The sequence below is a fragment of the Bubalus bubalis genome, chromosome X, assembly GCF_019923935.1.
Source record: "Bubalus bubalis isolate 160015118507 breed Murrah chromosome X, NDDB_SH_1, whole genome shotgun sequence".
In the NCBI taxonomy this organism is placed as follows: domain Eukaryota; kingdom Metazoa; phylum Chordata; class Mammalia; order Artiodactyla; family Bovidae; genus Bubalus; species Bubalus bubalis.
This window is the reverse complement of record NC_059181.1, coordinates 100,808,854-100,832,792: the sequence shown is the minus strand read 5'-3', so window position 1 is coordinate 100,832,792 and position 23,939 is coordinate 100,808,854. Positions and strand designations below refer to the sequence as shown.

Here is a 23,939-nt window from a genome sequence, read left to right as displayed (position 1 = left end):
GGAGTCCAGAAACCTATATTATTATCAAGTATCACAGATATTAATAATTCTGATGCAGATAATCAGTGGACATATTTTGAGAAAAGTTTCCTAGAGGAATAGTTCTCAAACCATTTGGTTTAATGATCCCTTTACACTATTAGAAATTACTGAGAACCCCAAGGAGCATTTGTTTATGTGGTAAAGAATATCTGATAAATAATAGCTATTGATATGTATGGTATTAAAAACTAAACAGAACTTTTAAAATATCAATCCATTTGAAAATGCCAATAATAAGACCATTAATTTTAACTAGATAACATTGTGTGAAAAATAATTATATCTTCAAAATTAAAAACATCTAATGAACAGAGTTGTATTAGTTTAACATTTTTCAAATCTCTTTTATGCTGACTTAATAATTCTCATATATATTTCTACATTCAATTTTTTGTGATGCAATGTTTTGGTTGAAGTATATGGGAAAAAAAAAAAAAAAAAAAAAAAAAAAAAAAAACCTCAAGCCTCACACAACATATTTGCAGACAACGTGCAAAGATCCTGGAGACTACCATGGATACAGGCATCACACTGACTTAGCGTCTTAAAATAATAGCTATTATTGCTATCAGAAATGGTTATGTTCTTCAGTCTGTATTAGTCATCAAAGTTTAGGGACACTAAAGAAGGTAGAAAAGTTAATTTGTTCCTTAGACTGTTTGGAGTTGTTAAATTATTTATTAAGATTTATCCCAATATTTCTCTTTTATTAATTTGCTTTATACTTTTTTTTTTAATTTTGAAAGCACTATAGAAATATAAAATAGGAGTCCAGGTGTTTGGGCAGAATTTTGTTTAAAGAAATTGGGATTCAGAACAAAGATTTCCTTCAGGGTAGAGGAATATCAATAGGCAATGAGGAAGGAATACATTAGGTGAACATAGGAATACATAGGTAGGAAAAGTATAAAAGCAGCAAATAATCTGGAGTTGTTTATAGTGGATATTTGCAATTGAATAAATAACTATAATGGTGAGAAAGTGCTAATCATAACCTTTTAATGAGAGTTATTACTTTGCCTGAATAAAAGAACCCTTTCTTCTGGTCAGCACACCTCTTCAAATTTGGTTACTTTTTGTTGTTGTTGTTACTTTAAGTTTTAGTTCTATAACCTAAAACTTGCTGCCAAATTATGCAAAGACTTTAACAAATATTATCTCATTTCTTATCTTTGGTCAAAGTGGAAGCACCTGAAAAGGAGATTGGAAAAAGGCAGCTGGGAAAGTGAGAGAAAAATTGAATGTTTGTAGTCTTGGAAGCCATTTGAGGTAAGTGTTTCAAGGAGGAGGGAGGGAGTAATCCAATGTGTCAGTTAATGCTGATTGATGAAGTTAAGATAGAAAATGAAAATTGATCATTAGATTTACTGGCATGAAAGTTATTAATGACCTGGACAACAAAAGTTCCCATGGAGTGGTTGAGGTGAAAAAGCCTCAAGTTGGTTTTCATTGGTTTAAGTGATAAAATAGCATGTTTCTATACTAATGTGTTTTTCAAGAGCTTCAGTAATGAACACAGTACATACAAATCTTTTCCTTATAGAACCTATAATCCAGTAATTCATGCTGATGAAAGGCAAGTTTTCTTCCATTTCAGCATGCTATACACATACAGCATGCCCAGGTAGCTCAGTGGTACCACTGCCTGCCAATGCAGGAGCTGCAGGAAACTCGGGTTTGATCCCTGGGTTGGGAAGATCCCCGGGAGGAGGCAATGGCAACCCACTCCAGTATTCCTGCTTGGAAAATCTCATGGACAGAGGAGCTTAGTGGGCTGCAGTCCATGGGGTCGCAAAGAGTCAGACATGACTGAGCACTCTCAGGCAGATACACATTTTAGATATTTCTCTAATTTTTAGGATATCAAATTTATTTTCAAGATGAGAAATTTCATGCTAAAACAATTTGGAATAGATCAGCCAAATAGATTACAAAATTTTGATAGGCCTGCTTTATCAGAAGAGTTAAAGGATTACATAAGTAATCTGTGTTCTCACATTCAGTGCTGTTCAGCAATTTGGGGTTAGAATTGACTTGTTCAATAGAGAAAAACAGTTATCTAGAGTTACTGAGTCTGAAGTAAATCACGAAAATGTACTGAGATCTTCAAGTTCTTGATTCAGACAATAATATAGGCAGATTATTTCAGTGTCTGTCAAAGGGTGAAAAAGATTCAGGGGAGTCTAGGTAAAAACAGCTGACTTCCTAGTGTGGAAATTTCCTATATTCTTGACTACTGCATGATAACTGTTGCTGGCAATGATATGACAAATAGGTAAAAATAACTGATATGACATGTTAAATATCAGGTTAGCAAATTATTTGACTCAGAATATCTGTGAAAGTAGTGGATAGAGAGCATGATAATCTGGGCTGTACTACAGTCTTTACTCTTTAGGAATCTGCAATCCAGTGAGGGAAAAGGAAATTACAAGTGACATTCTACATATACATGGCAGGAACATAAACAGCCATGCAAAGGGACAGAGACAGGTAATAAGTAATCTGGACTGTGCACTTCTCTGGTGACTCAGCTGGTAATGAATCCGCCTGCAATGCGGGAGACCAGGCTTCGATCCCTGGGTTGGGAAGATCCCCTGGAGAAGGGAACAGCTACCCACTCCAATATTCTGGCCTGGAGAATTCTATGACTGTATAGTTCATGGGGTCTCAAAGAGTGACATGACTGAGCGACTTTCACACACAATCTGGATTGTAAAGGGAAGAAACTCTTAGTAATTTATAGATTATCCAGGCTGATTTGAATAGTTTCCATTTGCTTTTTGCTGATTATAATTAACACTGTTCCTTAAGCATCCCCATACTTGCAGATGTGAAGAGAGATGGGAAAACTTGAATCAGTCCATTTTAGCAACTCTGTTAACCAGGTTGGGTAAAGAAAGAAATGAAAATAGTGAGTGAAATGGTGTTTTTGAGTTTTCTATACATTTCTAGTTTCCCAAGTTATCTTCATTATCATTAAAGTTAGTTGTATCCACCACATGGTTATGCATAAAAACACATTGACTAGTTTAAACTATTCTCCAACACCCAAGAAAGATTTATGCTTCATGTATCTGAAAATTCTAGATTAATATGGCAATTAATAGAACATCTGCTACAGGTTGTCCCAATTTGTAGAAACTGATATTATCAACCAATTTAAATTTTGTTAACATTAGACACTTTCCTGCTCTTTCAAGGGAGCAATTGTCCTATGACCTTCTGAACTTAAGGGATAGATGTACAGCTACAAATAATCATCATATTTTCATTAGAGTCCTCAGCTAGAATTTGCAGCCATTTTTCATGCTATTAATATAACATTCTTTAATAATGCAGGCTTTAAATCAGGCTGCCAGGAGTCCAATATTGGCTCTACTACTATCAGACATTGGAAAAATTATTTAACCTTCCTGAGACTGACTTTGCTCATCTGTCAGATGGGAAAATAATAGTATCTACTTCATGAAGTAGTGAGAATTCAATGAGATAATCCATGTAGACCACTTGAAACAGTACCCATTTGTGGTGAATACTGAATAATTGTAATCATTATTACATGATTGGTGGAAGTAGTCATAGGAATATCAAGTCTACATTTATATACACTTTAATACTTTTCAGACTATGTCCAAAAAATATTTCATTTGAACCTGGGAACAGGTGACAGGATTGAAAACTGAGACACAGAGAGGTTATGTAATTTGTCTGAGAGCACTCAGTAAGTTAATAGGGAAACTGGTCCTTCACCTCTATAATGATACTGGATTCTAATGATGATTGCTGCATCAGTGAAGTTAAACAGCCTGCCTAGTGAATTTTCCTAAAATACTTTATATGCCTTCATCAAGCCAACTCTTCCTTAGTGTTTTTCTTGGAATTGAAAACTAAGTTTTCTCCCCCTTAAGATGAATACCGAGTTATTTCTTTCACATGGTTTTACAAATCAGGCAAGTCCAGCATACTAAACTATTATTAATACAAGTTTTCACACTTTCCGATGCTTTTCAGTATTCCTCATTATTGTTTCAAATAAGTATCTATAAGTTAGTTATTATAACAAGTCTGTATGATCTGGCCTTTGAATTTTTAGGAAATTTGCATATGTAGTCATTTGTGAGATGAGAGTTGACTCATGTAAATGCACCTAGCTGTGCTACTTTTAGTTTATAGCCAGTATATTCATATGTACACATTGCATCAATTTATCTATTCTATTTTTAAAAATATACTTTAAAAAATTCATGTAACAGTGGCAGAGTACAGAAGGTAGTAATTGAAGCATTGATAGCTGAAAAAACAACTAAAGCTATTTAAAGCTGTGCATAAATAAATGTGTTTTGAACTGTGTTCCCTGGTGAAATAATAGCTTCCTTGGTTTGCTTCCTATGCTTAGGACTTATCTTTCATATGTTGTTGGAAGAGCTGACAAGTATATCCTGACACAACTAGATCCAGGGAAAAGTTGACAGATTTTAAACTACAACTGAGTTTGGATTCACAGTGCATTGCCTCAATAAGCATCTCATGATTCTCTTATATAAAATATATCACTTTTAACAGAAAATGTAAATAAAATTATGAGGAATAAATGGAAGGTAGAAGTCTATCTCACTTTGAACTTCTAATATATGAGTTATATTCCATTTGTATGACTGGTCAGATGTGAGTGAAATTGATTATATATGTTCAGTGCTGAAAAACACAGGCAAGCTTTGTGACTTGAAGTATCTTGTCAAGGGTTTACATAAAACTTATTTATTAAATAGAAATTGGGACAATGGGGAGAAAAGATGTGGCAAACCTTACTTGAGGAGTATTTTTAATAGAAGTAATATCACACAGATGGAAAGGAACTAGTATTCAGTTAGCACTGGTTCACGTAAGGTGATCCCTTGTGTAGAGGAACTTGAATTTTCAGTGGTCCTAGGACGTTCTGGTTGTGTATGTATAACCATGAGTTACCACATCTAAACACACACAACAGGGCAAAATCGGTCGTCAAAGAAGACTCAAGAAAGTCATTAGTGAGCATCCAAAACTTATCAAGTGCACTGACAAAATAAGTACCTTTTTGGCAAATGCTTAGTTGAATTTGGGGTGTGTGTGTGTGTGTGTGTATATGTACATTATATATATATATATAAAATGACATATAATTATATAATATATATGATATAATAATTATATAATACTATATAATAATATATAATATATATTATAATAAATAATGTATTAAAATGTATTATATATTAATATATAATATATAATTATATATTATATTATATTATATATATATAATGGTTTTCTACAGAGTGTCTGTTATTTTGTTCATGGCTTCTTGACTAGGGCAAAATGTTAAAGGGGCAAAGTTGTTCTTCTGAGGGCCTTTGCTCTTTTCTTTAACTATACTCAGAATTTTCAAACATTTTCAGAAATATATGCAGGAGAGTGCCATTCCTACTAGTTGAGAAATAACCATGATATGGACTCTATTGATGATGAGTCAGTCATGTCACCTAGATGCCACATTATAGTAAACACAGTGTTTTGTGTTCCATCTCCAAATAATTTATATTTGTCATCCAAGTGCCAGGTACTTAGTTCAAGCTTAGTATGTGATTGAATAAATTAAAATAATTTCCTATTTCCTAGCTCTGTCTGCTGAAAGAGTCCAGAAGCAGCAATATTCCAATGGGGGCTAATGCAGAGGATATACAAGATGATCCTAGAGTGTCTTGTAGAATCAGAAAGTAAGGAAGTATTTAGGAGACAAAATGATAAGAGTGTGTCAAAAGGATACAGAAGCCAACTAAAAGAGCCCCTGAAGGCCAACACTGAAATAATTTCAACAACAAAATAAGTAAAGTAGTATTGAAATATTGCCCAAAGTATAAACTTAATACTCATGATTTATACTGATACAGTGATCAAATCTCCCATACAAAAGAACTTCAAAAATTTTATGTAGCTATTTCCCATCAAGGAGTTAGAGCATAAATCTCCATTACTTAAGTGTGGATTGCACATAGTGACATCCTTTCAAAGAGTACAGTATGGAAACAGAGTATGATCTTGCAGTGGAAAAAGCTGGCAAACATTCACTACCTCAGTCTTGTGATCAACATTAACATCAATGATAAGTCACCTTCACATGTACCCTCAATGTAATGCAGTGAGAATGGTTTTTGACTTGTGTTCTTTCTTCCAAGAACTTGCAGTCTAATTCTAAACATGAGAAAAACTTCAGACAAACCCAAATTGAAGAGTGTCCTGAAAAATCAACATCGAATCAATACTCCTCTCAACGAAGAAAATTCTGACTAACTGCCAGTCTAAAAGAGCCTGGGAGACATGATTACTAAATGTTATATGGTATACTGGATGGATTCCTGGAACAGAAAAAGGATATTAACTTAAAAACTAAGGAAATTTGAATAAAGAATAGACTTTAGTTAATATGAATGTGTCAGTATTGGTTCATTAGTTGTGGCAAATGTACATAGTAATGTAAGATATTATCAATAAGAAAACTAGATGCAAAAGATTCTTTACTTGCAACTTTATTATAAATCTAAAGATATTCTAAAACAAAGTTTTTTTTTTAATTTAATTTAATTTATTTATTTATTTATTTATTTTTAAATTTTATTTTATTTTTAAACTTTACATAATTGCATTAGTTTGCCAGATATCAAAATGAATCTGCACAGGTATACATGTGTTCCCCATCCTGAACCCTCCTCCCTCCTCCCTCCCCATACCATCCCTTTGGGTCGTCCCAGTGCACTAGCCCCAAGCATCCAATATCGTGCATCGAACCTGGACTGGCAACTCGAATAATTTTATTTTATTTTTAAACCTCAAACACTGTATTAGTTTTGCCAAACATCATGGGGAGCACATGTATACCTGTGTCAGATTCGTTTTGATGTTTAGAAAGTTTGTTTTAAAAAACATTTTACTTCATCATCGTAAAAGCTAAATAATAACAATGATTTGTTTTTCTGAATATAAAATCCAAAATATATTACTATATTAAGATAAATAAGATGGTGAAGTACTCATTTCTTTAAAATAAACAATTAGCTAAAATTTATACTTAGAACTTTATCCTCTCATAGCCTTTCTTTTCCATTTTATGTCTTGTATCTGCAATATTTTATTGCTGCTCTAAACTTTCTGGTATGATCGTTAAGATATTAGAGACTGATCCCTTGCCATTTGACAATTCTGTAGACAGAAAAAGAGGCAGTATTTCAGATTCCACACCTTTTCCCTGGAATGACAAAAGTGCCATGACACAGCTATGCCAGAGGGAATTCACCTGAAGTGAAGGCTTTTAACATAGCACAGCTTTGTATCATGTTGATTCCAGTCAAAATAAGGGATAATTTCTCCCTCAGAACAGTCATGTTGCCAACTAGAATAGAATGTGTTGTTGCTTGAGTTTTATTTAGAAGAAAGATATCATTTTATATATACTTGCTAAAACTAGTATTTTCAGGAAATTGTCAAATATCATTAAACATCCCCGTGAATTCCATAAAACTGACAATACACTATATTATCAGTCGGTATGAAATAGCAGAATATAATGATAAGTAAAGGTATTGGTAGTATATATGTATGTATATATGTGCATATCTCATGTCAGTCAGTTCAGTTATCAGTTGTGTCCGATTCTTTGCGACCCCATGGACTGCAGCACACCAGGCCTCCCTGTCCATCACCAGCACCTGGAGTTTGCTCAAACACATGTCCTTTGAGTCAGTGATACAATCCAACCATCTCATCCTCTGTCATCCCCTTCTCCTGCTGTCCTCAATCTTTCCCAGCATCAGGGTCTTTTCAAAAGAGTCAGTTCTTCGCATTAGGTGGCCAAAGTATTGGAGTTTCAGCTTCAAGATAAGTCCTTCCAATGAATGTTCAGGACTGATTTCCTTTAGGATGGACTGATTGGATTTCCTTGCAGTCCAAGGGACTTGCAAGAATCTTCTCCAACACCACAGTTCAAAAGCATCAATTCTTCGGCACTCAGCCTTCTTCACAGTCCAACTCTCACATCCATACATGACCACAGGAAAAACCATAGCCTTGACTAGACGGACCTTTGTTGGCAAAGTAATGTCTCTGCTTTTCAATATGCTATCTAGGTTGGTCATAACTTTTCTTCCAAGGAGTAAGCGTCTTTTAATTTCATGGCTGCAGTAACCATCTGCAGTGATTTTGGAGGCCCCAAAAATAAAGTCTGCCACTGTTTTCACTGTTTCCCCATCTATTTGCCATGAAGTAATGGGACCAGATGCCATGATCTTAGTTTTCTGAATGTTGAGCTTTAAGCCAACTTTTTCACTCTCCTCTTTCACTTTCCTCAAGAGGCTCTTTAGTTCTTCTTTGCTTTCTTTCATAAGTGTGGTGTCATCTGCATGTCTGAGGTTATTGATATTTCTCCCGCCAATCTTAATTCCAGCTTGTGCTTCATCCAGTCCAGCATTTCTCATGATGTACTCCTCATATATGTTAAATATGCAGAGTGACAATATATAGCCTTGACATCTCCTTTCAGGATTTGGAAGCAGTCTGTTGTTCCATGTCCAGTTCTCACTGTTGCTTCTTGACCTGCATACAGATTTCTCAGGAGGCAGGTCAGGTGGTCTGGTGTCCCCATCTCTTAAAGAATTTTCCTCAGTTTGTTGTGATCTACAAAATCAAAGGCTTTGGCATTGTCAATAAAGGATAAGTAGATGTTTTTCTGGAACTCTCTTGCTTTTTCGATGATCCAGCGATGTTGGCAACTTGATCTCTGGTTCCTCTGCCATTTCTAAATCCATCTTGAATATCTGTAAGCTCACAGTTTAGGTACTGTTGAAGCCTGGCTTGGATAAATTTGAGCATCACTTTGCTAGCATATGTGCATATGATTATCATTATTTTATAATATAGTAGACTCATTGTAATCTTAAAGCCTTTAAGTAGGTTTACGAGGCATTTATTTCAGTAGCATGATATTTAAACTTACATTAACTAGTGGTAATAAAGAACATTAATTTTTTTTTGATAGAGGCTGCATCCAAATTTCCAGAGCTTTGCAGAAGAGTTCGGTGTTTTAAAGTCTCAGTTCAGTTCAGTTCAGTGGCTCAGTCATGTCTGACTCTTTTCGACCCCATGAATCACAGCACACCAGGCCTCCCTCTCCAACACCAAATCCCAGAGTTCACTCAAACTCACGTCCATTGAGTCAGTGATGGCATCCAGCCATCTCATGCTCTGTCGTCCTCTTCTCCTCCTGCCCTCAATCCCTCCCAGCATCAGAGTCTTTTCCAATGAGTCAACTCTTCGCATGAGGTGGCCAAAGTACTGGAGTTTCAGCTTTAGCATCATTCCTTCCAAAGAACACCCAGGGCTGATCTCCTTTAGAATGGACTGGTTGGATCTCCTTGCAGTCCAAGGGACTCTCAAGACTCTTCTCCAACACCATAATTCAAAAGCATCAATTCTTCGGCACTCAGCTTTATTCACAGTCCAACTCTCATCCATATATGACCACTGGAAAAACCATAGCCTTGACTAGACGGACCTTTGTTGGCAAAGTAATGTCTCTGCTTTTCAATATGCTATCTAGGTTGTTCCTTCCAAGGAGTAAGTGTCTTTTATTTTATTTTTTTTAATATAAATTTATTTATTTTAATTGGAGGTTAATTAGTTTACAATATTGTATTGGTTTTGCCATACATCAACATGAATCCACCACAGGTATACACGCGTTACCCATCCTGAACCCCCCTCCCTCCTCCCTACCCGTACCATGGCTGCAGTCACCATCTGCAGTGATTTTGGAGCCCCAAGAAATAAAGTCTGACACTGTTTCCACTGTTTCCCCATCTATTTCCCATGAAGTGATGGGACTGGATGCCATGATCTTAGTTTTCTGAATGTTGAGCTTTAAGCTAACCTTTTCACTCTCTTTCACTTTCATCAAGAGGCTTTTTAGTTGCTCTTCACTTTCTGCCATAAGGGTGGTGTCATCTGCATATCTGAGGTTATTAATATTTCTCCCGGCAATCTTGATACCAGCTTGTGCTTTTTCCAGTCCAGCGTTTCTCATGAAGTACTCTACATATAAGTTAAATAAGCAGGGTGACAATATACAGCCTTGATGTATTCCTTTTCCTATTTGGAACCAGTCTGTTGTTCCATGTCCAGTTCTAACTGTTGCTTCCTAACCTGCATATAGGTTTCTCAAAAGGCAGGTCAGATGGGCTGGTATTCCCATCTCTTGAAGAAATTTCCACAGTTTATTGTGATCCACACAGTCAAAGGCTTTGGCAGGGTCAATAAAGCAGAAATAGATGTTTTTTTTCTGGAACTCTCTTGCTTTTTTCAGTGATCCAGCGGATGTTGGAAATTTGATCTCTGGTTCCTCTGCCTTTTCTGAAACCAGCTGAAGATCTGGAAGTTCACGGTTCATGTACTGCTGAAGCCTGGCTTGGAGATATTTGAGCATTACTTTCCTAGTGTGTGAGATGAGTGCAATTGTGTGGTAGTTTGATCATTCTTCGGCATTACCATTCTTTGGGATTGAAATGAAAACTGACCTTTTCCATTCCTGTGGCCTCTACTGAGTTTTCCAAATTTGCTGGCATATTGAGTGTAGCACTTACACAGCATCATCTTTCAGGAGCTTTGTTAGTATTGATGCTTTCTAAGGCCCACTTGACTTAACATTCCAGGATGTCTGGCTCTACTTGAGTGATCATACCATCGTGATTATCTTGGTCATGAAGATCTTTTTTATACAGTTCTTCTGTGTATTCTTGCTACCTCTTCTTAATATCTTCTGCTTCTCTTAGGTCCATATGTCTGTCCTTTATCGAGCCCATCTTTGCATGAAATGTTCCCTTGATATCTTTAATTTTCTTGAAGTGATCTCTAGTCTTTTCCATTCTGTTGTTTTCCTCTATTTTTTTGCATTGATTGCTGAGGAAAGCTTTCTTATCTCTTCTTGCTATTCTTTGGAAATCTGCATTCAGATGCTTGTATCTTTCCTAGTCCCCTTTGCTTTTCACTTGTCTTCATTTTAAAGCTATTTGTAAGGCCTCTTCAGGCAGCCATTTTGCTTTTTTGCATTTCTTTTCCATGGGGATGGTCTTGATCCCTGTCTCCTGTACAGTGTCATGAACCTCAATCCATAGTTCATCAGGCACTCTATCAGATCTAGTCCCTTACATTCATTTCTCACTTCCACTGTAAAATCATACGGGATTTGATTTTGGTTATATCTGAATGGTCTAGTGGTTTTCCCTACATTCTTCAATTTAAGTCTGAATTTGGCAATAAGGAGCTCATGATCTGAGCCACAGTCAGCTCCTGGTCTTGTTTTGTTGACTGTATAGAGCTTCCCCATCCTTGGCTGCAAAGAATATAATCAATCTGATTTCAGTGTTGACCATCTTGTGATGTCCATCTGTAGAGTCTTCTCTTGTGTCATTGGAAGAGGGTGTTTGCTATGACCAGTGAATTCCCTTGGCAAAACTCTATTAGCCTTTGCCCTGCTTCATTCTGTATTCCAAGGCCAAATTTGCCTGTTACTCCAGGTGTTTCTTGACTTCCTACTTTTGCATTCCAGTACCCTGTAATGAAAAGGACATCTTTTTGGGGTGTTAGTTCTCAAAGATCTTGTAGGTCTTCATTAGAACCGTTCCACTTCAGCTTCTTTAGCATTACTGGTTGGGGCATAGACTTGGATTATTGTGATATTGAATGGTTTGCCTTGGAAATGAACAGAGATCATTCTGTCGTTTTTGAGATTGCATCCAAGTACTGCATTTTGGATTCTTTTGTTGACCATGATGGCTACTCCATTTCTTCTGAGGGATTCCTGCCCACAGTAGTAGATATAATGGTCATCTGAGTTAAATTCACCCATTCCAGACCATTTTCGTTCGATGATTCCTAGAATGTCGACATTCACTCTTGCCATCTCTTGTTTGACCACTACCAATTTGCCTTCATTCATGGACCTAACATTCCAGGTTCCTCTGCAATATTGCTCTTTACAGCATCGGACCTTGCTTCTATCACCAGTCACATCCACAACTGGGTATTGTTTTTGCTTTGGCTCCATCCCTTCATTCTTTCTGAAGTTATTTCTCCACTGATATCCAGTATCATATTGGACACCTACTGACCTGGGGAGTTCCTCTTCAGTACCCATCATTTTGCTTTTTCATAATGTTCATGGGGTTGTCAAGGCAAGGATACTGAAGTGGTTTGCCATTCCCTTCTCCAGTGGACCACATTCTGTCAGACCTCTCCACCATGACCTGCCTGTCTTGGGTTGCCCCACAGGGCATAGCTTCGTTTCATTGAGTTAGACAAGTCTGTGGTGCTAGTGTGATCAGATTGACTAGTTTTCTATGAGCATGGTTTCAGTGTGTCTGCCCTCTGATGCCCTCTTGCAACACCTCCCATCCTACTTGGGTTTCTCTTACTTTGGACGTGGGGTATCTCTTCACGGCTGTTCCAGCAAAGCGCAGCTACTGCTCCTTACCTTAGATGAGGGGTATCAGTTCACCACTGCCCCTCCTGACCTTGAATGTGGCATAGCTCCTCTAGGCCCTCCTGTTCCCATGCAGCCATGGCTCCTTGGATGTGGGGCTGTTCCTCCCAACCGCCGCACCTGGCCTTGGGCATGAGGCAGCCCCTCCCGGCTGCCACCCCTGGCCTCGGGCAGGGGATAGCTCCTCACGGCCGCCGCCCCTTACCTGGGACGTGGGGTAGCTCCTCTCAGCTGCCACCCCTGACCTCGGACATGGGGTAGCTCCTCTTCGCCGCCGCCATGGGGTAAAGTCTCAGAGCTATTGCCAACTATTTGCAAAGATTTTTCAGCTGAAGTTCCTATGTCTGTGAGAGAGAGCGTACATTGCCTACAGTTTGATATATCATTAAAAATTGAATGAAATGATTTGTAAAATAGAGTAGCTCTTTAAAATAACTAGCCTTGATGATAGTGACAATTGAAATTAAGACTGTGAAACATTAAAATATGCTTTTAATTAATTTGAATTCATATTGACTTTCACATGAGCATGTTCAATGAAAAATGGTGTTGATACAATCACTTTTAACATGAAGTGGATATGATGTCTGGTTTACAACAGTGTAGTAATGTGAATATATGCATTGCATTTGGCTTTTCCTTTTCACCTTAGGGCCTTAGCATCTGATATTCCTTGTGATTGGAACATACAGTCAACTTTGGCTCTTTTATTACTCCTTTATCTTTAGTCACCTTCATCTGCTGCTGCTGCTGCTGCTGCTAAGTTGCTTCAGTCGTGTCTGACTCTGTGTGACCCCATAGAGGGCAGCCCACCTGGTTCCCCTGTCCCTGGGATTCTCCAGGCAAGAACACTGGAGTGGGTTGCCATTTCCTTCTCCAATGCATAAAAGTGAAAAGTGAAAGTGAAGTCGCTCAGTCGTGTCCGGCTCTTAGCAACCCCATGGACTGTAGACTACCAGGCTCCTCTGTCCATGGGATTTTCCAGGCAAGAGTACTGAAGTGGGGTGCCATTGCCTTCTCCACACCTTCATCTGGCTAGCTCTAATTTATCCATCAGGTCTCAGATTACATGGTAATTGTATGTTAGTATCTCAGAGTTGACCTTCTATTCTAAGTTAGTTCACCTATTATTCATAGTGTCCTGTGCTTTTCCTTTATCATTCTAATCATGATTATAATTGATACTCACTTGTTTGATATTTGTATAATGACTTTTACTTTTACTAGATCATAATCTCCATGGGATATAGCATAGTATCTGGTGCATAATAGATGATCAAATGGGAGTTGCTATAAAAATGAATGAACGGATAATTGTTATAATACTTAAATAACCAGAAAGGCTGTACAGTTTGTATCTAGTATTTATACAAAATCAGTATACTTCATACAAATGAATAGAGATAAAGAAAATAAAGTTTCTTTTCTAAAATAGAAACAGAAAGTAAGCCACAGTACTTTTAAGACAGAGTACTTGAGCAGGTGTTGCTGTTATTTTTTTTTTCTCAGTATTATTATCTTCTGAGAAAAGAGCACACAGATTCTGCAAGTCTGAAGGCCTCCCACAACACTTGTCTGGTATTATTTCAAATTGTAACTATTGTTCTCAAAACTCCTATGCTATCTCAACCTGTCAATCGTAGCAGATGATCTTGGCATGTATGATTGAGTGAAAATGAAGGCTTTTATGTGAGAAATGCTTCAAATTTCCCCCTTCCATCTTCCCTGTCACTAACAAAAGAAAAAAAAAAAAACAAAACAAAACTATACCCATACTCTTTATTCTTTTTCTCTGCTCTTTCAAGAAGGGAGATCCTCCAACTATGCCTTTGATTCCTCTCTGTTTCTTCTATGGTTTTGCCACAAATAATTATTGCCTCTCTTCCCTGTCTTCTTTAAAGTCTTTCTGTTTAAACATCATCAGCCTCTAAATATGTTCAAGTTTCTTCTATGATAAAAACAAATATAAGAAAAAAATCATTTTTTGAAAATTCTTCATCTCTCTTTGGGCTTCACTGGTGGCTCAGCTGGTAAACAATCTGCCTGCAATGCAGGAAACACAGGTTCAATCTCTGAGTCAGGAAGACCCCCTGGAAAAGGGAATGGCTACCCACTCAAGTATTCTTGCCTGGAGAATTCCATGGCCAGAGGAGCCTGGCAGGCTGCACTCCATGGGGTTGCAAAGAGTCAGAAATGACAGACCAACTAACACATACCCTATGTCTGTAATTTCTCACCTCCAATTTACTCTTTAACCCTCTGTCAACTGGTCTCTGCCCTAACTAATTGAAATTGTGTTAGCAAAAGTTACCAATAATTTCTTCACAGTCAAATATAATGGGCATTTTCAGATTTTATCTTATTTGACCTATTTGACTTAGTATAGTTGTCCATAACATCATTTTTTTCTGGATTTTTTTAAAGTTAAACTTAATACCTGCTCATTGTAAAAAGTATAAATAGTATAGAAAAACATACAAAAGGAAATAATGCCTTCTCATATGCAGAGATAACCAGTAGTTACATTGGTGAACTTTCTGTATGGTGTGTACTATAATTCATACAACCCGTTTGTTATTGATGAGCATTTAGGTTTTTTCCTCAAATTTTAATGTTTAGAAATCCCTCAAGTGAAATTTATGAACCTTTAAGGATGATTGCCCTCACCTTGAAATGTTACTCTCCCCACTGTCTTTCTGTAACCCTACTTTTCTGATGTCTTCTTTGTAAGTTTTACTTTCTCTGCCAGCCCCTTGTGTGTTTTTCATTTGGAACCAGTGCTCAAACCTTTTTTTCATATAAAATATTCCCTCAAGGTAGTTTAATTTTCTCTCATGACTTTAGCCATCATGCAGTGACTGCCAATCCTGTATCTCTAACTCAGGTCACATTCCAGAGTTTTATCACCCATACATCCAATTTCCTACATGTAGGTTCATTCACATGTTTCAAGCTTTATAAATCTAACATTGAACCTAGAACTTTACTCAAAGTCTATGTAATTTCCTATATTATCTAGTCATTGGCCTTTTATCTTGTCTCACAAGCCAGAAAAGGCAGATCAAATTGGCAACATCTGTTGGATCGTGGAAAAAGCAAGGGGATTCCAGAAAAAAACATCTAAGTCTGCTTCATTGACTATGCTACAGCCTTTAACTGTGTGGATCACAACAAACTCTGAAAACTTTTTAAAGAGATTGGAATACTAGACCACCCTACCTGCCTCCTGAGAAACCTGTATGCAGGTCAAGAAGCAACAACTAGAACCAGACATGGAACAGCAGGATGGTTCAAAATTGGGAAAGGATTATTTCAAGACTGTGTATTGTTACCTGCTTATTTAAGTATTATGCAGTGTACATAATGCGAAATGCCAGGCTGGATGAATCACAAGCTGGATTCATGATTGCCAGGAGAAATATCAACCACCTCAAGTATTCAGATGATACCACTCTAATGGCAGAAAGCTAAGAGGAACTGAAGAGCCTCTTGATGAGGGTGAAAGAGGAGAGTGAAAAAGCTGGCTTAAAACTCAACATTCAGAAAACTAAGATCATGGCATCCGGTCTCATCACTTCATGGCAAATAGATGTGGAAAAATTGTAAATAATGACAGATTTTATTTTCTTGGACTCAAAAATCACTGTGGATAGTGACTGCAACCATGAAATTAAAGACATTTTGCTCCTTGGAAGGAAAGCTATGACAAACCTAAACAGCATGTTAAAAACCAGAGATATCACTTTGATGACAAAAGTCCATATAGTCAAAGCTATGTTTCTTCCTGTAGTAATGTTACAGATGTGAGAATTGGACCATAAAGAAGGCTGACCACCGAGGAAGTGATGCTTTTGAAATGCTGAGAGTCCCTTGGATTACAAAGAGATCATACCAGTCAATTCTAAAAGAAATCAACGCTGAATATTCATGGGAAGGACTGATGCTGAAGCTGAAGCTCCAATACTTTGGCCACCTGATGTGAAGAGCCAACTCATTGGAAAAGACTGGTGCTGGGAAAGATTAAGGGCAGGAGGAGAAGGGAGAGACAGAGGACGATGATTAAATAGCATCACCAACTCAATGGATGTGAGTTTGAGCAAACACCGGGAGATATTGAAGGATAGGGAAGCTTGCCGTCCTGCAGTCCATCCGGTTGCAAAGGGTCGGACACTGAGTGACTGAACTACAACAACAGGGCAGAACCTTGCCCTAGATTCCTTTCTCTTCCTCATGCTTTGTATCTAATTGCTCGTTAATTCCAGTAGGATCTCCTTAGTATGGCTCATATTTCCCCCTTTTCACTCATAATACCACTATTTTTATTTCAGACTCTTTCCTTATCTGTATGAATACCTGAATTAACCTCATTGTCTTCAGGTTTATCTACCTCCAGCTCATCTTTCATGCTGTAAGAAATTGTCTTTTAAATACTCACACGTGATCATATCACTCTCCTGCTTAAAATAGTCACTGTCTCCCCATTAGCTTCATTATAAGTTCCATAGAATAAATTAAAACCTCAGCATCTCATTCCAGCATTTGTGAATTGGTCTTTGCCTGTCTTTCTAGATGATATTAATACTAAGTTTCAAGGAACTGTAATTAGAATGGATTATGCTATTTCAAGTGTGCAGTAGTGGAAACAACCACCAATTGAATGTGAACTAAAATCCTTAAAGGCAATTGATGATCAAGTATGTGAAACAATGATATTTGACACACCTTTGGGTTCCAGTAAGAGGGAAAATGACAAAAATACTTAAGAGAACTGAAGAGGAGGGAGAGTAAGTTAGCAGAACAAATCAAATCCAGAAACTATTACCAAGAGTAACTGTTTAAATCTGTGGCATTGAGCTTATGGTGGGTAAGTATATTAGGTCGACTTAAAGGGTCAAGTCAGGATGGAGACTTACATAAAAATCCGTAACATATCTTATCTTTCCCTTCAGACTTTGTGTTGGCTTCCTAACAAGTATAGGACAAAATCTTAAGATGTTAAAATGACCTAAGAAGGCCTCTACGATCAGGCTATTTACTTCCTATGCAGCCTCACCTCCTGCTACTACGCTCTTTTGCTTTAGGCTCCATTAACACTAAATACGGTGATCTTTCAAGTCTCTTTGTTTTTTTCACGTATTTTTTTTTCAGGTAAATCCAAATTTTATTTTGTATTTTTTTCCAAGTTTACACTTTATTTGTTTTTAATATAAATTTATTTATTTTAATTGAGGGCTAATTACTTTACAATATTGTATTGGTTTTGCCATACATCAACATGAATCTGCCACGGGTGTACATGTGTTCCCCATCCTGAACTCCCCTCCCACCTCCCTCCCCGTACCATCCCTATGGGTCATCCCAGTGCACTAGCCCCAAACATCCTGTATCCTGCATCGAACCTGAACTGGTGATTCGTTTCTTATATGATATTATACATGTTTCAATGCCATTCTCCCAAATCATTCCACCCTCTCCCTCTCCCACAGAGTCCAAAAGACTGATCTATACATCAGTGTCTCTTTTGCTGTCTCGCATACAGGGTTATCATTACCAGCTTTCTAAATTCCATATATATGCGTTAGTATACTGTATTGGTGTTTTTCTTTCTGGCTTACTTCACTCTGTATAATAGGTTCCAGTTTCATCCACCTCATTAGAACTGATTCAAATGTATTCTTTTTAATTGCCAAGTAATACTCCATTGTGTATATGTACCCACAGTTTTCTTATCCATTCGTCTGCTGATGGACATCTAGGTTTCTTCCATGTCCTGGCTATTATAAACAGTGCTGCGATGAACATTGAGGTACACGTGTCTCTTTCAATTCTGGTTTCCTCGGTGTGTATGCCCAGCAGTGGGATTGCTGGGTCATAAGGCAGTTCTATTTCCAGTTTTTTTAAGGAATCTCCACAATGTTCTCCATAGTGGCTGTACTACTTTGCATTCCCACCAACAGTGTAAGAGGGGTCCCTTTTCTCCACACCCTCTCCAGCATTTATTGCTTGTAGACTTTAGGGTAGCAGCCATTCTGACTGGCATGAAATGGTACCTCATTGTGGTTTTGATTTGCATGTCTCTGATAATGAGTGATGTTGAGCATCTTTCCATGTGTTTGTTAGCCATCTGTATGTCTTCTTTGGAGAAATGTCTCTTTAGTTCTTTGGCCCATTTTTTGATTGGGTCATTTATTTTTCTGGAATTGAGCTGCAGGAGTTGCTTGTATATTTTTGAGATTAATTATTTGTCCTTTGCTTCATTTGCTATTATTTTCTCCCATTCTGAAGGCTGTCTTTTCACCTTGCTTAGAGTTTCCTTTGTTGTGCAGAAGCCATGTATTGTTTCTTCTGCCTAGAATGTCTTTCAGTTCCTCATTTCTTCAGTGAACTCCTATTTATTCTTCAAAACCTTGTACTGGCATCACCAACTTCAGGAGCCTTCTCTGAATGCACCTCTCTCACAGAGTTACCCATCCATCAATCCACTCATTTGTTTGTTTATTATTGAGCAAATATTTATTGAGTACTTAGTGTGGACCAGATGCCATGTAAGGTACTGGGAACATCATGGCTAGAAGACAGGCCAAATGTGACTTTTACCCTTCTTGGCCTTATATTTAGAAATGAATACACATATGCATATGCATGTGAACACACACATGCATTCACACACACACACAAATACACATTCAAATAGATAAAATAATCATCAGTTTTCTAAGTGCTATGAATATAAGAGGCAAGAAACTGTTATACAGAATAATGAGTGTAAGGGATAGATACAGAAGCAACATAGTATAAGCTTGAGCCATGTGAAATTGCTAGTATTTGACTATTTTTGTTCATTATAATTGGTGATTTTATATAGTTCAACCTAATAGTTGCCTTTCTGAGGAACTGACTTTAAACTTAGATCTGAAGATGAGGTAAACTGGCTAAGGTGGCTAAGCTTGAAGCTTAGCATGTTCCAGAAACCAAGAGAAAACTGGAAAAGATAGAATTGAGAAAACTGTTGAAATGTAAGAGCTATAAGCAGGACAGATTGTATTGGATCTTTATAGGAATTTGGATTGATTTTCATTAAAATATAAAGCCACTAGACTATTTTAAAATCCTTCTGATTTCAGTGTGGGACTGAGAGGGAAGAGAATAAGGGCAAAAAATAGGGCTGTCAAGAAGTTGATGTCAAGAGGCAATATAATGTGTTAAGTGTACAAGGTTTGGCTTCATGCTGCCTTGATTTAAATCCTGGTTTTACCATTTGCCATTTATTATTTCACTTTATGCAAGTTACTCAAACTCTCTAAGCTTCAGTTTCTTCATTTGTATAATAGGATAATGACGGGATCAACTTCATGGGATGTTGATCTATGACTAACCTCTAGACTAGTCTAGAGACTGAATAAGATAATCCACTGCACAACACTGAGCAGTCCCTGGCATCTAATAGAGATTAATAATCCAAATGACAGGTGACAGTACCTGCACTATTTTGATGACAGCATATTTGAAGAGAAGTGAACAAACATGAAACCTTTTGTTGTGGGGGTTTAAGCAGCAAGTTTTATTAATGAATTGGATATGTGAATTGAGGGAGAAGGATTTTTCAGGCATCACTCCTAGGTTTCTGTCAAAGAGTGGAATGGATTGTGCTGCACTCTACTAAAATGGGGACGGTGTGCCTGGTACAGAATTTGGCTACAGAAATTTCTCTCTCATTATACCATATAAGGCAGAATGAAAGAAAGAAAAAAGGAAGGTAAGTACCATACAATATAAAAAGAAATAGTTATTTAAAATTTAGATAACAGTCAGAACCTTACATGAGATATGAAAAACACTTTATGTTATATTTATACCACAATGTCTAAAACATGTAAAACTTTTGTGTATATATTATTTTTTCTCAAAGTCTAAGATTTTGTAAATCTTTCTACCATACTACGTGATAAACAGTGAACAATTAAACTTATGTGCTTACTTTGTCTTATATTAAGGGCGTTTTGTAATCATTCCATCTGCTTCTCTCACAGAATGGAACCTGTTTGGTATACCAGCAGATGAAGAATTTAAGGAGGGTGTCTGTCTTTATTCTCTTTAGAAACTGAGAGTCTGCTCTGGGAACCATCAGGAACCATGGGGAAGCGGGACAATCGGGTGGCCTATATGAATCCTATAGCAATGGCCAGATGGAGGGGCCTATCTCAATCTGCAGGCCCAACAATACAAGATTATCTGAATCGACCAAGGCCCACCTGGGAAGAAGTGAAGAAACAATTAGAAAATAAAAAGAAAGGCTCCAAGGCATTAGCTGAATTTGAAGAAAAAATGAATGAGAACTGGAAGAAGGAACTAGAAAAAAGCAGAGAGAAATTATTAAGTGGAAATGAGAGTTTATCCAAAAAGAGAGACAGAAAGAAAAAGAAAAAGAAGAAATCTTGTCGGTCTTCATCTTCTTCTTCATTAAGCACTGATTCTTCAAGCAGTTCCCCAGATTCTGAAGATGAGGAAAAGAAAGAAGGAAAAAAGAGAAAAAAAAAGAAGAACCATTCATACAAATCATCAGAAAGCTCTCCATGTGATTCTGAATCAGAGAGCAAGGAATCTGTAAAAAAGAAAAAGAAGTCAAAGGATGAAACAGAGAAAGAAAAGTGTATTAGAAATCTCAGCAAAAAAAGAAAGAAAACTTGTCCTGAGGATAAACCTTTATCATTGGAGTCCTCATCAGAATCAGATTATGAAAAAGAGATGCAAACAAAAAAGAAGAGAAGACGTGAAGAGCAAGAAAAAGCAACAGAAAAAGCAAAAAAGAAGAAGAAGAAACAGCACAAAAAACATAGTAAGAAGAAGAAAAAGAAATCAGGTTCAAGTCACAAATCAGGATAGTATCAAAAAAAAAAAAAAAAAAAAGGAAGATTTACCTGTTGAAAAAATCAAGGAAGGTCTATAGGAAAATTCAACTGTGAGTGTTAGAGCATATTTACCAAAATGCATGAGTTTCCCTGTGTTAGAATTATTCCTGGACTTTGTTGCCAGTCAAATACCACTGTGCCAGAAAGGGCCTTAATTGTTGCCTGCAGCTTAAATGTAGGGTTTTGTTTTGTTTACATGTTTTTCCCTCCACTGGCTAATTTCTCTGAGAGCTAAAATCGTGTTGTCATACTAGTGGTTAAAATGTTTAGAATTAAATTAAATGTTTTAGATGATAAATAATTCTGACCAAACAATGTATCTAATGTCAAAAGTATCTAATTTGGATACATCTTTAAAATATATTCAGAAATATCCAGGCAACAATAGTTGACCTTTTTGAAGCATGGACTTAACATTAATGTCTCAAAATATTTACATTTGAAGATTAAAATTTAGTTTTTTTTTTCTCCTTAATAAACTTTTGTTTACATGGGGAAAGGGCTGTGGGGGGAAAAGAGTTTGCTATCACTTTGGCAAGCTGAATAGTGTGCCTTTGATACTTACACATCCTATTTTTGCTAGTGCAGCAGCCATTCTTTTTACTTAGTAATGTATGCTGCTTCACATGAACAAGAAAGACAGCAATTTACAGTATATGTAAAACCCTAGTTTTATAAAACTTATCTCCACTTCCAACAGTACTGAATAATATTTAGTGTTAGAGTGTTACATGATTTGAATTAACTTTGATATCCTTTGGAGGAGAATCATTTTAAATAGATCCTGGTATTTTTTTTTATTAATAAATCTTTATCCTGAAATGTTTTGCATGTTTCATACTATTAAGTTTTGATTATCCAGGGACATTCTATATAAACAATAATCCTTTTTTTAATATGATTTATACTTAGGGTACAAGTTTCAAGTTTTTAATTTATTAATCTTACTATATTAATTTCATTACTGTGTTTGATTGCATACTTTCCAAAATATTTAGCATGTAAAAAGAAGATTATAAAAAATATTTAATGCCTTCATATTGAAGCTGGTTTACTGTAAGCAAGTTGAGTGCCAGACCTCTAGTACGCTGTATGTCTTGTTACATAAAACTACTGCCAAAATCTTAGTATGCTTTTTAAAAATTTGTTGTCTTAAGCATTAATATTGAATTAAAATAAGAGTTAAATTAGGAGATTATAGTCTGTTTCATATTTTACTAAGATTTGGAGTTTGTTGCCTCGTGTTTGTTGCTAATTCATGTTTACCACTATGCTGAAATAAGTTGAAATTTATTTTTGCTTTACATATTTTATATAAGAGCAATATGAATTATAAATTGATGCCTAAAAACACCCATTACAGAAGATGTGCTAATTGTAATGTCATATGTACAAAGTATTTTGGCATGAGGAGAGAATAGATAGCTATTTTTTTTTAAGTAGCTGATTTTATGTCAGCTCCCTTGAGTCAAAAGTAAAATTATTATAAAGATAGAAAACATCTGGTACATAAATAACATGTTGACTCCCCAAATTTTTGCAGTGCATACACCAGATTCTCTCAGTAACATTCTTGGAACATTATAAATGTAATGCCTTGTTAGGTCACACTGAAGCTTCATAACTGTAGCTCTTTCCTAAAATATAGCTATATCTATATGCCAATAAAATATTATATTTAAGGGAAATTTTTATCCATATAGAGTTTTCCAAAATTATTTTTTATTAAAATATTAAAAAGCATGTATTATTTGTAGAATGTGGCAAAGACATTAACAACTATCAAATATCTATGGGCTCGCATTCACTTCCCAGGCCCTTATAGTTAGGCAATGCCATTTATTACTTCCAGCAGAAGGATTACAGAGAGATTGTAAACAAAAGTGATGTGTCGTTTCAGTACTGGTGCAGTAAAAAGTCTTGTGTGACCCTCCAGCTCTCTTTACCTGCCATGTGGACCTGAAAGCAGTGTGCTCCAAATAGTGTACCTACAAGATGGATGCAACCTGTATCTCTGTTTGTAAGGGACCTGCCCTGAAGAGCTGATGGACTTGGGGTGAATGTTTTGAGTGTGAGAAATAAACTGTTATGCGTTAAGCCACTGAGATTTTGGGTCTTCCTTTTCATTACTGCAGCAATCAACTATCGTATTCTGAATAGTAACATACAACTCTAGAATGTCTGTTTCATTATTTACATAAAATAACTCACTTATTTCTATCACATCTTCATGTAGTCAGCAGAATGATTCAAAAGTAATCAGTTATCCTATAACAGAAGGAAATGTTATTTTATTTGCATTGGTTTTTATGTAATGACTGAAGAAGAGGGTGGCCTAAGGTATTTCACACTTATCAGCAATAATAACTGTCTAGGAAGTAAAACTACTTCATTATTCCTCTTATCATGGCCAAAACAATCTT

The 23,939-nt window shown here is 36.6% G+C and overlaps 1 protein-coding gene across 4 annotated transcripts in view; it reads left to right on the top strand.

The window, feature by feature from the left end:
• Positions 1-23,621, top strand: part of FAM133A (family with sequence similarity 133 member A) — a 67,486-nt gene extending 43,865 nt beyond the window's left edge. For 3 of the 4 annotated variants that reach the window (XM_006078929.4, XM_006078928.4, XM_006078927.4), the window contains exons 3-4: positions 1,225-1,311; positions 20,638-23,621. In XM_006078929.4, the coding sequence (XP_006078991.3) occupies positions 20,741-21,490 (750 nt within the window). In that variant the 5' untranslated portion in view covers positions 1,225-1,311; positions 20,638-20,740 and the 3' untranslated portion in view covers positions 21,491-23,621. The remainder of the gene's footprint in view (positions 1-1,224; positions 1,312-20,637) is intronic. The other variant, XM_006078930.4, reaches the window with a different exon arrangement.
• The last annotated feature ends 318 nt before the right edge of the window (positions 23,622-23,939 follow it).